The sequence below is a fragment of the Zosterops lateralis genome (genome assembly GCF_965231275.1).
Source record: "Zosterops lateralis genome assembly, chromosome: 3".
Lineage (NCBI taxonomy): Eukaryota > Metazoa > Chordata > Aves > Passeriformes > Zosteropidae > Zosterops > Zosterops lateralis.
The window spans coordinates 11330069-11345649 of NC_139764.1; the positions used below are offsets into that span (position 1 = coordinate 11330069).

Genomic DNA, 15581 nt, shown 5'->3' on the forward strand with positions numbered 1-15581 from the left:
CCCCCGCCTCCCCCGCGCCGAGCCGAGCACGCATGCGCGGGGGGCGGGGCCCTCGCGGGAACCCGGCCGGAATAGGAACGGGAGGGGTGAGTGCGGATGGGAGCGGCTTTCCCTGAGAAGCAGAGCTCCCGGTACTGGTGCTGCCTGCCCGATAGGAGTGAACCCAGCAGGGCCTTTCTGTCCTGGCATCTCCTGAGTGGGAGCAATCCTTGGACGCATCCAGTATTGGAGGGGATATTCCCATCAGCTGGTGCGTAGCTGCCTCTGAAGTGTAGGCCGGTGTTTGTTCTTAGAGTGAAGACAATTAGATTTGCTCTCCCTGCCTTCTGATAAACGAGCTGAAGGAAAGCAGTAGCTGAGTGCAGTGGCACAAGCCGTTCATACACAATCCCTGTAGTACTGGGGAGGCTGAATTGAGACGCCCAAAAAGAAAGGAAAAAAAAAAAGGAAATTTCTCCTTTAAACCTGTAAGATCTGACTATCTTATTTTATACCCTTTATAATTTTTTTGTGTTAGCACTCACAAGACTGTTGCATGCCGGCTTTCACAAATTACCGACTAATCAAAACGACTTGTTTGTCTCATCCATGGGAAGCTCCCGAGTGGGTGCTGCTGAAATGGAGCAGTTGTGGGGTGGGGGTGGGTGCTGGAATTAAGTTCTCACCTTCACAGCAGCACGGGAAAGCTCGCTGAAAGCAACTCAACAACCGGGGAGCAAAAATACCTTATTTTTATATAGCAGCTGCACAGGGCGTGCATCTACCCCTGCTAACACACGCGGACGGGCACGGCTGGGCGTGTGGAAGCTGCAATCCTGCACCAGCAGGAGCATCCCGGAGCAAATCCAGGTCCAGAGGGGCAGAAGGCGGCGGGATTGAAGTGCCGCACGCCCCGACCCCTTGTTCGGCGACCCGGCCTGATGTGTGCAAACCTGTGTGCCATTAATGTGCCCCCCCGCAGCTGTAGAGCTCCGTGCTGGGGCGAGCCGTGCCGGGGAGGCAGCTCTCGGGGCCCTCGGCAGAACGGGAACCGGGGCCGGTGAGCGGGAAAAAGGGATGGGAACCGCGGGCCCCGGGGAACAAAGCGCCCTCCAGCCCTTGGGGCTCCCCGAGCCGCGCTGGGATGGGAATGCTGGACACGGGGAAAAGAGGGAACAGCGCTTGCTGGTGCTCCAGCCTGGGGGTGAAGGGAGAGCACCAAACAAAGGCGCTGAACTTTTACCTCCAAGGTTTTGTAAGAAGGCAGAGCAATAGATGGAGGGTTGAATGCAACGGGGAAGTGTAAGGTTACCCGAACAGTGGGGTTTGAGGCTTTGCTGTTGTGTGCCTTTAAAAACAAGCGGACTCCGTGGGGAATTACAGAAGTGCAGCTTTATGCAAACCACTTGTGTGAATTCTGCTTAAAAAAAGGCAAATTTTGCTTAAGACATGGAGGCAAACCCAGTTCTGGCGTGAAGAGCAAAGCAAAAAGATTGACTGCATCTGCTGATTGATCTGGTTGTTTTCTAGGTCCTGGGTGTAGGAAATATGAATGACTGGCAGAGAAAAAGCCCTCTAGACTGGGAAACGTATGTGAACAAACTGGTGAAAGTTGTTGCAGTTGAGAAACATGAATATGAAGGATGGGTTTTAACAGTTGACCCAGTTTCTGCCACGTAAGTATCAAAGCTTTTATTTCTGTAAAATTAATAAAAAGCAAGATTTTTAGGAGGAGAAAAGATTCCAAGGCTGAAGCAAAAATGTCACATTATCTTGTTAAGCTGCAGCTTCTGCTGATGGCTGCATCTTCTTTATCTTCTGGTTTCTACTTCCTGTGTACCTCATCTCTGGCTGAACATGGGAAACTAAAAAGTCCTTGATTTAGAATAAGCACTGCTTAGCAACAACCAAAATATCAGTGTGCTAGGAACGTTATTCTCACTGTAAATTCAGTTATTCTCACTCAGCACTGTGCCAGCTTTTAGGAAAATTGCTATGAAAATCAACTCTCTACCAGCATGTGTTCAAGGTGAAAGTTTACAGCTTGCAGCCACGGCTTCAGCAAACCCAGCTACTCATGCTAAGCAAGTAAAGCTAAGTGAACAGCATATTAAATCACACAGTATTGTAATTCCAAATGATTTACTCTTATTTAAAACTTACATATTAAACTATACTATTACCTCTCAAGCAATCTATGTGTTAAGGATTGCTTTTAATAATATACCAAACCCTGCTTTATGAAGAATGCAGGAGTGTCTTCAGTGTTTCAGGTGTTGAAATCCTTAGCCTTTGTCCAGAGTTCTTGCACTAATGCCTGGCTTTCCACTCCAGCCAGACACCCAAGAAGGTGTAGAGGCTTCTTTGGAGAGCAGGCAGGGAAAATCAGGGGCACTGGACGGGAAGTGGTACCACACATCTCTGGTAGCCCAATGAATAGCTTGAAAACAGGGTTTGAAAGGCAGAATGCACCAGGGAATGGATAGAAATTTGCCCCATTGCTGCCAGAGCTCTTTTATACTTTATTGGATGTGAGCTTGTCCCACATGAGCACGGGATGGAGACTGAAAACTAAAACATTCAGCTTCTGATGTGTTTCAGAAGAATTGGCTGTTGGTTCAGCTCTGGAGTAGCTCCAATCATCTCCTGAAGTTTCTTATAATTTTGATAAGAAAGGTGTAAACAGCTGTGAATGATTCTGGTGATGGTCCAGGCTGAAATCAAGGCATATCTCACTGGACACATCCCAAAAAGCCATTACTTCCACTAATGGTGACAGTAATGGGCTAGTGAAGTGCTGGCATCAAATTCTGGAATTTTGCTTCTTACAAGAGGAAGAAAATGGTTTCTGACGTTTTCTGTTGATACATGAGGGAGAGATCCTAGAAATATAATCAGCTGCCTTCCCACTTGCATTTTAGGACTTGTGGGATGCAAGTGCCCTTGGGAAAAGACCAGGTTTCTACATTGTGAGCCTGAACCTTCTGTAGTGCGTTCCTGTTGTATTTTCATTTCACAAACAGGCAACAGTCATTTAAAAAAATCTTTTGGCAATGTTTAATAGATATTACTATTTTTTCATTAAAAGGTTCTGGTGTTGTTAGCTGCCTTGAGCATTCAAAGTCCTGTATGTATGAAGGTGTCAATGTTTCTGAATGTTGACATGTTTTAGGTTCTTCAGCACTCAAGGAAAAGCTGCAAAAAATATTTAGATTTACAGACTTGACTTATTTTTTCAAAGCAAAGTGTATATTAACGTTCTTCATAGTGTCTAGAGTAGCTTAAAATTGATGACCAGCAATGGCCTGCAGAGCCCCACAATTTTAGCATTTAAAAGGTATAGCAGCAAGCTTTTCAAAGGAAAATGCTGGGTGATGGATATTGCCTAAATACCTGGATTAGGCTGATGCCAATGAACTCTTATCACCAAAACCTTGGAGGCTGCTGCTCAGCCTTCAGTTAAGAACAGAATTTACACAATCTCCTTTCCTTAACAGCATCGTCCTTGCAACATTCCCAGAGAATGAGAAAGGGTCCCTGTCATTCATCATGGGCCACGCGGTGCAGGAGGTGGAAATCCTTCGGGAAGGGGACAGTGACATGCAGGAGCGCCTGGCTCGCATCCTCGAGCCCCAGGAAAGCCACGCCTACAGCCCCGAGGAGCTGGAGGAGAGGAAGAAGGCCCTGAAGAGCTGGCTGGAGACAAACCACATCCCCGTGAGCGAGCAGGGGGAGCAGGGCAGGACGCTGAGCGTGGCGGGGGTGCTGAGCATCGAGCCCCCGTACGGCCCCGAGCAGTGCAGCAGCGCCAACGAGATCATCCTGGCCCGCGTGCAGGGCCTGCTGCACGGATACCTGCAGCAGCACCCGCCCTGCTGAGGGGCCTTCCTCCTGCCCCAGCAACCCTCCTGGGCACAGCACTCACTGTTGGCAGAAATGCTGCACTTGGGCTACTCCTGTCTTGATTCTTTAGTGCAGCAGCACCAACGAGATCATCCTGTCCCACATGCAGGGCTGCCTCCAACAACAGAGGCACTTCTGAGGAACCTTTTGTCTCTAGGAACTCTCCTGGGCATCAATATTCACTGTTTGCAGAAACGTTGCAATTTCTGCAATTGCAGAAATGTTTTAGGTACTTCTGTCTTGATTTTTTTTGTATGTAAAGGAAGGGATAACATAAGAAGTCTAAACTCAAAGCACAAGTGGTTTTTTGTACTCTGTTTTTATTAGAAGCAAGCTGTTTGGATAGTGCTGATGTATCAAACTGATTTATCAGTTTAACTTGTCAGTTTAGATTTTTTTAACAGTATTGTAAAAGATGTCATATATAATACATTTAAACTGTTTTCCTTTTAAAATTAGTTTACTTATCTAGTACTGAAGGCATGTTTATTTGGACTGCTTACCAGAATCTTTTTTTTCCCTTTTTTTTCCTTTTTTTCCCTTTTTTCCTTTTTTTTTCTTTTTTCCCTTTTTTCCTTTTTTTCCTTTTTTTCCTTTTTTTCCTTTTTTTCCTTTTTTTCCTTTTTTCCTTTTTTTTCCTTTTTTTTCCTTTTTTTTCCTTTTTCCTTTTTTTCCTTTTTTTTCCTTTTTTTTCCTTTTTTTCATTTTTTTCCTTTTTTTCCCTTTTTTCCTTTTTTTTTCTTTTTTCCTTTTTTCTTTTTTCTTTTTTTTCCTTTTTTTCCTTTTTTTCTTTTTTCTTTCTTTATTTTTCTTTTCTTTTTTTTTTTTCTTTTTTATTTCTTTGTTTTTCTTTTTTTTTTTTTCTTTTTTTTTCTTTTTTTTTTTAGAAAGAGAATTATGACACCTGGACTTCCCAAACCAAATTTAAAAAGATGTTCAGAAAGCTATTTTGTGTTGTTGTTTTCATGGCTGTTTGTTTTTCCCACTGCTCTTCTCCTGGTTTAGAACATAAATTACAACATATGTCCGAGTTTGTAAAATTTTTAGGGAAGGTTAGCAGGCAAATAGCAGGTTTTAAAACCATAACCTATCTGTGTTTGTTATTTTAGAGCAGCAGTGCTTGGAAAAACAGTGTTCTGCAAAAGGAAAATTTGTTGCAATTCATTATGTTTGTTTCTTAATTCTCTATTTCTAGTTTTTGCCAACACACAATGCAGGAATCATTATGTGATTATTCTTGAGATTATTAATGCAGTGAGGAACATTTAGAGCCCTCATTTATCTCAGTGTATTTGTTCTGCCTTATTAGAAGATAAGCACATTGATGTGCTCAAATGCAGATGGAAAGTCTGCCTAACCCTTGTTCCTAAAAGGCTGTCCTCATTCCTGCTGGGATTTACCTAAAATTACTTTGCATCTGTCATGTTTGTGTTGATTTTTTTTTTCTTAAAAAATGTCTACTGTACATCCATTCCTGTGTCTCACTGGGAAGGTTGGGAGATACCAACACACAGCAGCTCCCGCTGCATGTCAGCTCTGAGGGGATAAACCAGGGCCTGAACTCCCAAGGCTCCTTGGGAGGGATCCGAGGTGTGAGCCATCACGGGAGATTTGGAGCCACTTGGGAATGCATTGTTCCCAGGAAGGCACCACTCCTGGCCGTGGAACACAAGCCATAGTGTCACCACCTCCTCCCTCAGCGCAGGCAGCAGCTGATGGGTAACGCATGAGGGGTGCAGAACGCTAACAAGTGGCTCCTTGCTCGTCTGCCCCGTGAGAGGCGGACAGGAGCTGTCACTGGGGTCTGGCGGGGCGAGCGTGTGCCCCGGAGGAGCCCGAGCGCGGCCCGTGCCCCAGGTCCCTTCAGGTTCCCCCGAGTTTCCCCTCAGGTTCCCCCTCAGGCCCGCGGGAACCGCCTCTCGCGAGAGCCGCGCGCGCCTCGCCGCGAGCCCGCCCGTCCCGGCCCCGCCCCCGCGCGGCGCGCAGGCGCAGCGGCGGTTCCTCTATATAAGGGTCGCGCCCGGCCGGGCTCGCGCTGTCGTCGGGAGGATGTCGCGATACGGGCGATATGGTGAGGGCTGCGGGGGGTCTCGGAGGTGTAATGGGGGCTTCTACTGCAGGCAGGAGGGCGAGGGGAAGGTGGCGGGAGCGGCGGCGGTGGTACCGCCCCGGCGGTGGGAGAAGGCAATCGTTCCCTCAGGCGGCCGCTGAGGGAGGCGGTGGCGGCGGGCAGGGAGGGAGGGAGGGCGAGGCCGGGGCGCCCGGCGCGGCGGCGGGGTATACGGGGTGTGCGGAGGGCGGGCGCGGCCCGGGCCGGCCCGGCGGGAGCTCTAAGATGGACGCGGTGTCAAAGATGGCGGCGGGGAGGGGGCGGGGGAGCGGCGGCACTGACATGGCGGCCGCGTGTCCCGCAGAGACCAAGGTGTACGTGGGCAACCTGGGCACGGGCGCCGGCAAAGGCGAGCTGGAAAGGGCCTTCAGCTACTACGGACCGCTGAGAACCGTGTGGATCGCCAGGAACCCGCCGGGGTTCGCCTTCGTGGAGTTCGAAGACCCGCGGGATGCTGAGGATGCTGTGCTTGGCCTCGATGGGAAGTACGTGTGTGCCTGGAATTCCTTGGAGGGCCGCAGCCCTCGGTCTCCCTGCCCCACACCAATCATGGATTTCTCGTGTTCGTTGCTTCAGCGCGTCAGCGGAAGTATTCCTTGGGCTAATAGCTGCCGTGTGTTACAGGATAATATGCGGCTCCAGGGTGAGAGTGGAAGTATCCACAGGGATGCCGCGCCGCTCCCGCTACGACCGGCCCCCCGCCCGGCGCCCCTTCGACCCCAACGACAGATGTTACGAGTGTGGTGAGAAAGGCCACTATGCCTATGACTGTCACCGCTATAGCCGGCGGAGGAGGAGCAGGTACGTGCGGGGCGGGGGCGGTGCCTTGCTTCGCCAGCTCGCTGGTGTGTAGTTCTTGTTAGCAAAGAACACAATGTTACACCGGTTTTAACTCTAATTGTCGTAAGTCAACAGGTGTATATCACAAAAAAATTTTTTTTTTTTTGCTAATACATATAAAATGTTAATATCTTAATAATCAACCTGGTCAAAACCTTTCAGGTTTCTTCGTTTGAGTCAGTCGCCTTGATTCAGAATGTCACGAGCCTTAAGATTTCATGCTGAGGCGCCTTGCAAATCCGACACTTAAGATCCTCCTAGACCTTGAGGTGATCAGCATAAGAGGCCAGATCCCCTCGAGCCATCTACACGTAGCTTCACCTTATTCTTTAAGGGCAGAAAATTTGAGACGGTGACCGCCGTAACAGTAAATTTGGCTTTCAATTGGGGCCCCCCTCCGGTTTAGAAAGAGGAACACCAGATTGACCACATTCCCACCTAGAAAAATCTTCTTGCGTCAATCAAGCCTCACCCTGGCTCATTGGGCTGTCAGTTTGATCGTCGTTAGATTGAAGAGAACTCCTACCTAGATGCAGCGCTCGCCTATAGATACTTCTAGATCGTCTAGATCTGCTAGACCTTGGGCCAAAGAGGGTCGACCTGCAAACTTGCAAGGTTTATTTTAAATACGCATTACAGTGTTTTCTATTCTAATGTAATTCTGCAATGTAATTCAGCTTTAACATTTTTCTAGGTAGTAAAAATGCTCAAGACAAGTAGGCCCAGACATTTTTCCAACTGACAGATGCTAGTGGTGTGTTTTTGTTGTTTTGTTTGGTTTGGTTTTTGGTTTTTCTTTTTTTGCTTTGTTTTTAAATTCTCTTTTTAGTTGTCTGAAAAAAAGTTTTGACTTCAGCAGGGCCTCAGTGGTGCTGGGTGCTGCAGCTGTCTCTGATACCTGTTGTTTCTAACTCAACCCAGGTCCCGGTCGAGATCCCGCTCCAGGTCCCGAGGGAGGAGGTACTCGCGGTCACGCAGTCGCAGCCGTGGCAGGAGGTAGGGCTCTGCCTTCTGGGCCTCCATTCCCACTCCTTCCTCTGGGCCCCCTCCTGCCTTTCCTGTCCTGGAAAGCACCTTGCAGTGATGGGTTGGTTTTCCCCTTGTTTTGCAGATCCAGGTCAGCCTCCTACCGCAGGTCCCGCTCCATCTCTCCTCGTAGATACAGATCCTTCTCGCCCCGCAGGTCCCGCTCGGGCTCCATAAGGAGATCAAGGTATGTGCTTGCTGTTAACCCACAGCACTGCTGAAGGGCACACAACTTGGAGCTGAAATACAAAGTATATACACCACATATAATGTAGGCAGTATGTTTGTTTTGCAGTCATGTGTTGTTAAGGAACCTTTGTGGTGTTACCTGCGTAAGAGCTACTCTGCATACTGTATGAAAAATTTAAGCCTAGAATTTTGGAAGTGCTGTTTCTGTAATTTTATTTTTCTTTCTATCGTTGTACCAAAGTTACAGTCTTGCTCTATGGTTAAAATTTCCAAATTTATCTTCAGGTGTACAGAGTGTAATTGCTTACTCCAGTAAGACAGTGGGATTTTACATGCATGGCAGTACTGACCAAAGGTGCTACAGCCATCTAGTTATAAAAATTATTTCTCCAAAACCAACAGTCCAACAAAGTTCTCAGTCTTCTGGGACATTTACAATAACTATTTTTTGTCTCACTTGTATATGAAGCATGTGATAGTAGAGCTTTTATTTTTTTTCTCCCCAGATCCAGGTCCAGGTCACGCTCCAGGTCCCGCTCTGTTGTATGGCCTCGAAGCAGGTGAGACACTTGTTCACTTGTTTTAATTCAAACCAGTGATGGTTTTGGTGTGTTGTTTGATTGTGTGTGTAGTTGTTTTGTTATTTCCTTCCCTGGGGATTTTGTCTGGAAGCACTTAAAAAGGCTGTCCAGCAGAATAATATTTGCAATTAATAATTTATGCCTTTTCACAGACAAAAGCAGTGGTGTACAATTTAAGGTCTGTGAAGAGAATTTCTAAAAACAAGTTAATTCTTAGGTGTGTAGTAAATGGAGGATGGGTTTGTGTGCTGTGCTGCTTTTCCCTTAGCAGTGGAAGAGCTGCTCATGGTGCTGAGTACCAGTTCTGGGTGGTTGTGAGCATTCCCACGTTCAGTAACTGTGATCCAGTAAAAAGTTACGTGTTGTGGAGGGGGGAAATGGGACAGACAGTGGCTCAGGACAGTGACCAGGAAGGTTTCAAAGCAGTGGCACATAACATTTTGTTTAACACGTGCCAGCAGTGTCCTTTGTAGAATTTCTGTGAGTTAATAGGCCAGGTCAAAGTGAATCTTGATTACCCTTCAAAAATAGTTGTGTGCAGAAATAGAGTAAAAGTATTTTGCTGTTTTGGCTAAGTTTGAAGAGAGCATTCTGATGTCGAGTGACAGCCTGAATTCTGACCCTCTAGGAAGACATTTTTTAAGTAACAGCAAATACTTGAGTTGATGAAGTAACATAATAAATGTGGGAGGAAATTCTCACTGTAGATTCAAGTAGATTTTAATTCCTGAGATAAATTTGGAATACTGTAGTCATTAGCAGCCAGATATTGGTGCAAAAATCTACATTATGCTGGAATAAATTTGGCCTTGGGAAGTTGAGCTGAAGAATGCACCAGCTCTTCAGCACACATGCTTACCTGTGGCTGATTCCAGGCCCTTAATGTGCTGTAAAATATTTCCTAAGATGACACTTGAAACTGTTCTTCCCTTTCTAGAAGGGATACTTGCAGGTAGGAGAGAAGTGTGGGAGTCTGGTCTGGTGTTGTGTGGAAGTGGCAGCTGGAGCTTTGCTGGGGAGCTTCCTGTGCTTGCACTTGTGCCTCCTGGTCAGTGGGGTCTGCAGTAGGAGCTCAGGGATTCCCTGGGAAGGGCTGCAGCACCAGAGCCTTCCCTCTGTGCCTGGTGCTGTGCCTGGGGTGATTTGCTGTTGCTGGTGTAGCTAACTCTCAATGTGTGTGCATGCCCACTGCCTGCTTTGCTGAGCTTTATTTTTCTCCTGTTGTAGGTCTGAGTCTCATGGTAGATCTAAATCTGGCTTACCTGCTAAAAGGTGAGCGTGCAAACACAAGTACCACTCAGTTGGCTTTTGTTCTCTTCTGGTTGGTGGGGTTTTTTGGGGGGTTCTTTGTTTTTTTTCCTCATCATTCAAAATGTCTGTCTGGACCAGTATTTCACTTGCAGGGTTGTTTTTTTTCTTTACTTTTCATAGCTGATTTAAAAAACATTTTTCATACACGATGGGGTTTTTTTCTAACAGCTGATTTTTTTCTTTTTTTTTGTGGGACAACAAATTTTTCCAGGATTTGGCATAGAGATGTTTTTCACACATTATTACCAAAAAAATATTTTTGACAGGGTTTGGGGCATATTTTCTCCTACTTTTGTTCTCAAATGTCTGCAGTTCTCCCTCTGCATTCACTGCTCCTGCTTTGCAGGGTCACTGTGATTTCCAGCAGCTTGGAAAAGCTGTGTGTTGCTCTTCTCCCGAGGGCTTCCAGCATTTCCCCTTCTCACCTGCAGCTTCTTGCTTAAAGTAACTGGGAGCACTTGCTGCCAGCAGTGTCGGTGCCTCTCATTAACAACATCAAACTGTTGTGGTTTGGAATGGTCAGAGGAGGTTACTGAGAGCACCTACATGTACCAGCCACATTGATTGATTTCTTTTTTTGTTTGTTTTTAAACAGCCGCTCCAAGTCCAGATCACCATCTCCAAAGAGAAGGTAGGAATGTCTTAAAACTGGTGTCTGTAAATAGCACTTGAGCTGGAGCAGCTCCTAGAGAAGTTGGGATGGGATAAAAGCTCAGGTTTTTTACTTGCCTAAATCTGTGAACTATGAGAAGATGAGTTGTTTACGGGCATTTCCTGCTGCTGGTAGTCAGAATGTCATGACAGAAACTCCCGAGGAAACCTGCTTTAAGGAAATGTTGCTGAGGAATTCAGAATCTAGGGAACAAGTGAGTAATGCAGGGTGTGGAACAAGCCATGAAAGTGGTGTAGGATTAAATTCCTGCTGGTGACTCTGCAGCCTCAGGAGCTGCACAGGTGCCAAGCTTTGCTCTGCTCCAGGTAGGAAGTTGTTCTCCTGTATCACCAGAGAAATATGTGCTGGAATTGAGATTTCTGAGCAGGCTTGATGTCTCAGCTCTCTTAATTAGTCTTCAGCTTTCAAGCTTAAAGCAGTTTTAAAAAGTTAATTATGAATTAATTAAGTAAAATACAACACTTGTTTCCTTATTTGAGAACTGTAAATGAAAATAGGGGCAGAACTTCAGAGGAAGCTTGGGGTAGCATGCACAGTTCCTGTTGGTTTTGCTGTAGTTCTTCTTAATGGTTTGTGGTCTTTTTTTTTTTTTTTTTTTCCTTTCAGTCACTCACCATCAGGAAGCCCTTGAAGGAATGAAAGTCCTAAAAGAATGGGTTCAAGACTAAGAAGTTTAGTAAAAAGAAGTATTTTGTTTACATTATAAGGGATTTTGTGATGTAAGGGCTTAGTCCTAGAAGGCTGTTTCTATTGACTAGCAATTGGCATGAATCTCTATCTCCTAAAAGTCTTGTTAGCAGACTAATACAAAACTCTTCCGTTGTGTTTGTGTTCTGTGATCTGAAAACGTTGGGCTTTTTTTTTTTTTTTTCTTTTTTTTTTTTTTTTAATTGGTGCATTGCAATAAACTGCATTTCTAACTAAGAAACCAATAATAACCCTGCTGCTGTCAATGTTTGGGAGGGGGAAGCAGGCAAAGAGCAGGCAGGTGTGTGCCTCCTGCATCCCCAGGAGTGCAGGGGTTTGCTGTGTACCTGCTGCATGTTTATGTACCTTTCTTAGGAGCTTGGAGGGGTTGTGTGGAGGTGACAGGTCCCGAGCACAACCTGCTCAGGTTCAAGCAGCAGCATCTGTGGGGAACTGAGAGCGCAAGTTCCTCCTGGCTGGATCCATCCTGGCAGTGAAGGGTCCCCAGGGAAGGGCCTGTGCCGATCCCTGGTTGCTTTGGGAAAACCAGCCCATCCCCATCTCACCAGGGACAGGTTACTGAATTAATAAAACTGTGCAGGATCTGTCTTGGCCAGCTTGATTTATCTTTGCAGCTGATAATGGCTGTTACCAGAATATCAAGGACAGTGGAGGGCCAGGTAATTTTAGGAAGGACAGCACAGCTCCTTTCCCAGAGTGGCTCAAGGGGGGAATGCCTGCCCAAGGGAAGTGGGCAATTAATTCCTCACTTGGCTGCGCCTGTGCATGGCTTTTCCTGTTGTTTTATTAAACTGTATCTCTGTGTGAATTTTGTCACATCCCATCCGTCTCCCTCCTCCCAGGCCATGGAGAGGGGAGTGGAGCTGGCTGGGGCTGGTCCATCCCAGCAGAGCTGCAGTGGCCACTCTGTGCACAGGGATCTTGCTCTTGCCATTCCCGTCCCCTTCCTCACAGGAGGGTGTGCTGGTGTCAAATTCCTGACAACAATTCTAGGGTATTTTAAAAAAAAATCCAAGTGTTGTCCGGTGTCTCTCCCCACATTCCATTGCTCAGGCTGAAGGTTGCAGGTCAGGCTGGTGCTGGTGGCCGGTGCTGTCACTCTGGTGTGGCTGTGACAGGTGACAGCCCAGCCCTGGCACTCGGGGCACACTGTGGCTGCAGCAGCGCTCAGCACTGCCGTGGAGGAAACAACAATTCATTGTTGCTGCAGCATTTGGTCACACACTGAGTGAGCAGCCCAGGCCCAGAGCAGGAGCTGGAGCTTCCCAAAAGTGGGACTTTATCCAGCTGTGCAGGGTGGCAGCAGGATTGTCCCATCCCAGAACACGTCAGCAATTAGCAATGGCAGCTGCTCAGGAATTTATCTGAATGCCTCCAGCAGTTCTGTCTTTGCTGCTCTACCTCTTCCCACTGCAGGAAGGGCTGGAACAGCCTCTTGCAGGGAAAATGTCCACACTGGCCTGGAATTTCACCCTGTCACTGCTGTGACAGCCTGAAGAATTATAAAACAAAATCAAATCTGGCCTGATCTATTAAATTACCGGCTGCCCTGTCATCTCTTCTAAGTAGTAAAACAATTTGCAGGATCCCAGGGAAAAAGAGTCGTGGTATGAAAGGTTTGTTAACAGCCTATTGATGAGTTAAAAAACAAATGTATCTGTGTGAGCAGTGAGATCTGCTCCGTGAGAACCAGAAAGGAAGAACGTGAAGGACCTGAAACTTGGCAGGAACACTCAAATCCCCTTCTGAGCAAAGAGTGAAATAGAAGAAAACTCCCAGCCAGTGTTACCGACCACCAGCACAGGAGGTGCGTGTGAACTCGTATCAAAGAAGTAATAGGAATAAAGAATTGGCTTTTCCCGCTTGGAGATAAAGGAGTCTCGGCTGATTTACACAGCACCCGATGGGCCGAGGGGACCGCGGAAGGCGCCGGCCGAGCCCGCCGGGGAAAGGAGGCGGAGCCGAACCGGGACCGGGACCCGAGAGACCGAACAGGCACAGCTGGGAAGGACCAGCCCGACCCGAAAGGAAATTCAAGCGGCGAATCCACAAAGGCTCCGCCTACAGCCGGCCCAGGGACGGCCCAAACACGCAGAGACGAGAACCGGGGCGGGGACAGAAACAAGCGCGGAAACCAACACAGAAACACACAGAGGATCAAACAGAGAAACAAATACACAGAGAAGCACAGAAACAAGCACAGCTCCCGGCACTGAGCCAGGGGGAACAGCGTTGACAAAACGCGCAGAACGGGCAGTCCGGGAGCGGAGATGAGGGAGACACGACCCCGAACCGCCATCCACAATGGTGGCCAGAAAGTCGCGGAAAACACGCCGCGGGAGTTATGCGGCGCGGAGCGTAGCACCCGCGTAATTACGCACTTAGACCGCGGAGTAAAATCCCCATTTTCGAGTTCAAAAACTACGCGGCGGAAAATGCGCACGTCGGAAAATATGCGCCGCGGAAGTTACGCGCCGTGGAGCGTGACATCCGCGTAACTACGCACATAAACCGCGGAGTAAAATCACAAATTTTGAGTTCAAAAACTACGTGGTGAAAAATGCGCATCACAGAAAGTACGCGCCGCGTAACTTCGGCGGCGCGGAGCGTAACAGCCGCGAAAGTACGTGCATAGGCCGCGGGGTAAGGTGCAGACTCAAGAGTTTTAAAAAGGAGTAAGATTCAGGAACTCTCAGGTCGCGCGTTCCCGCTGACCAAAAAGCGCGGATATGTGTTTGGGCACTTCAATTGCACAAACGGGATAAAACAGGCTCAAAGGAAATCGCGGACTTTATTTCTGCGGCGCTGAAAACAACCGGAGATGTACAAACTGCCCTTTCTCGAAAGCTGGGACGAGCTGAGGCAGCTGGGCGATTGTAATTAAAATAATTTAAACAATCACAATCAGCTGTGAAGGGACCGCGGCTGCTGCGGGAACCCCGCGGGCTCCAGAGACCTCTCGGTCAGTATCTCCTGTGTCCGTGTCCGCTTCCGCTTCCTCTGCCCACGAACGACGGCGACGTTACCTTTTAATTCTGTTATTCGTGTCGCAAAGAAAATGAAATTATGTAGGATCCACTCGGGATCTGTTTCCAGGCCAAACCACGTGCGGGAACCGCGTGGGGACCCGAACACAAACCCGGAAACTGTGTCTGTGCGCATCAGCAAAATAGTTCCGGCAAGAAACAGTGTCTCCAGAGTGCAGGGTTCCGGCTCCCGCTCCGCGGAAAGCCGCGGTGATGGCCGTGTGGGGCGGCGGCCGCGGCGGCTCCACCGGGGTGAGTTTTATCCTCCAGAAACCCCCGGGCACCGGTGGGTTCGCAGCTCCACACGGAACGCGCGAGCTCTGCAGACGGCAGGACCCGGAGCGCATTTCCTGCTGCACAGCCCCTCCCCAGAGCTGAGGCTGCAATGGCGTTCCCTGCGCGCGCTTCCCTCAGCCCCGGCCGCTCCTCCCGGAACCCACAGTTCCCATGCCGATCCTTCCCCGAGCCCACAGTTCCCATGCCGATCCTTCCCCGAGCCCACAGCTCCGATCCCGATCCCTCCCGGCCTCGCTTTTCCAGCCCCGGCGGCTCCTCTCCGCGGGCTCCGTGTGGGAGGTGGGTGCCACAAGCACTTTGTGCCTTTTTTTAACCTTTTCTGTGTTCGTTTTCCGTGTTTTCTCCCCCTTTTGCTACGTGCGGCCCTTAGAGGTTTATTTGTGTCGCTTTTCTCCTCCGCGTTTCCCCCGCTCGGCTCCCGCCGCCCCCTCTGCCGGGAATTCCCGGGTTCGGGATCCCCTCCCTGCCGCTGTCAGCACAGCCCGGCGGGTTGTTTTCCCTTTTCCCGCAGCAGCGCCCGGAGTTTTCCTTCCCTTTCCCTCCTCTCCTTTTCCCCGCGGGCAGCGCCGCCCGCCCCGCTCCAGCCTCTGGGTAATAAAGATTTACGGGTTGTGTTTGGATGCCTTGGAAACGTGTTGATAGAGGGGTTTTAAAGTTAATTTTGTTTTCTGGCTGAATTCTATTTTTTTACAGTGTTACGGTTGCTGGAGAGATAGCCAGCAGTAAATGCAGTGCCTCGTTACCTGTCCGAGATTTCAACAGTCTGATTTCTTTAACAAGAATGTTAACAAATTTGCCAGATGAAATTACACAAAATACAGTCGGGAGAAGCTCCTCAGCTGTTCAGCAGTCTGCCAAATTACACATTATTATATTTTTCTTTCAGTAACCCTGCACCCTAAAAGGCCTTACTAAATTTATGTTTCCATGAAATTTGC

At 48.3% G+C, this 15581-nt stretch overlaps 2 protein-coding genes across 4 annotated transcripts; both read left to right on the forward strand.

Annotated features, from left to right (window-relative positions):
- Positions 1-27: 27 nt before the first annotated feature.
- Positions 28-5307, forward strand: GEMIN6 (gem nuclear organelle associated protein 6). 2 transcript variants are annotated; one of them, XM_083858359.1, is made up of 3 exons: positions 28-86; positions 1510-1655; positions 3477-5307. In XM_083858359.1, the coding sequence occupies exons 1-3, from the start codon at positions 33-35 to the stop codon at positions 3856-3858; spliced, it is 582 nt and encodes a 193-aa protein (XP_083714485.1). In that variant the 5' UTR covers positions 28-32; the 3' UTR covers positions 3859-5307. The 2 variants fall into 2 exon arrangements, with proteins under 2 accessions (XP_083714485.1, XP_083714486.1); XM_083858360.1 differs by having other exon boundaries at positions 51-250.
- A 544-nt stretch (positions 5308-5851) lies between these two features.
- Positions 5852-11436, forward strand: LOC310907730 (serine/arginine-rich splicing factor 7-like). Of its 2 annotated transcripts, XM_083858166.1 has the most exons (9): positions 5852-5953; positions 6297-6477; positions 6617-6793; positions 7754-7828; positions 7944-8045; positions 8554-8607; positions 9856-9900; positions 10535-10570; positions 11219-11436. In XM_083858166.1, exons 1-9 carry the CDS (start codon positions 5932-5934, stop codon positions 11241-11243), a joined length of 717 nt encoding a protein of 238 aa, XP_083714292.1. In that variant the 5' UTR covers positions 5852-5931; the 3' UTR covers positions 11244-11436. The 2 variants fall into 2 exon arrangements, with proteins under 2 accessions (XP_083714292.1, XP_083714293.1); XM_083858167.1 differs by lacking the exon at positions 9856-9900.
- Positions 11437-15581: the final 4145 nt, after the last annotated feature.

Bases quoted from the DNA above. Each gene is read 5' to 3' on its own strand.
- GEMIN6 (XM_083858359.1), top strand. From the start codon at position 33: ATGCGCGGGGGGCGGGGCCCTCGCGGGAACCCGGCCGGAATAGGAACG. The intron at 87-1,509 runs GTGAGTGCGGAT...GTTGTTTTCTAG, and splicing joins CCGGAATAGGAACGGGAGGG to GTCCTGGGTGTAGGAAATAT. The intron at 1,656-3,476 runs GTAAGTATCAAA...TTTCCTTAACAG, and splicing joins GTTGACCCAGTTTCTGCCAC to CATCGTCCTTGCAACATTCC.
- LOC310907730 (XM_083858166.1), top strand. From the start codon at position 5,932: ATGTCGCGATACGGGCGATATG. The intron at 6,478-6,616 runs GTACGTGTGTGC...CGTGTGTTACAG, and splicing joins GTGCTTGGCCTCGATGGGAA to GATAATATGCGGCTCCAGGG. The intron at 6,794-7,753 runs GTACGTGCGGGG...AACTCAACCCAG, and splicing joins AGCCGGCGGAGGAGGAGCAG to GTCCCGGTCGAGATCCCGCT.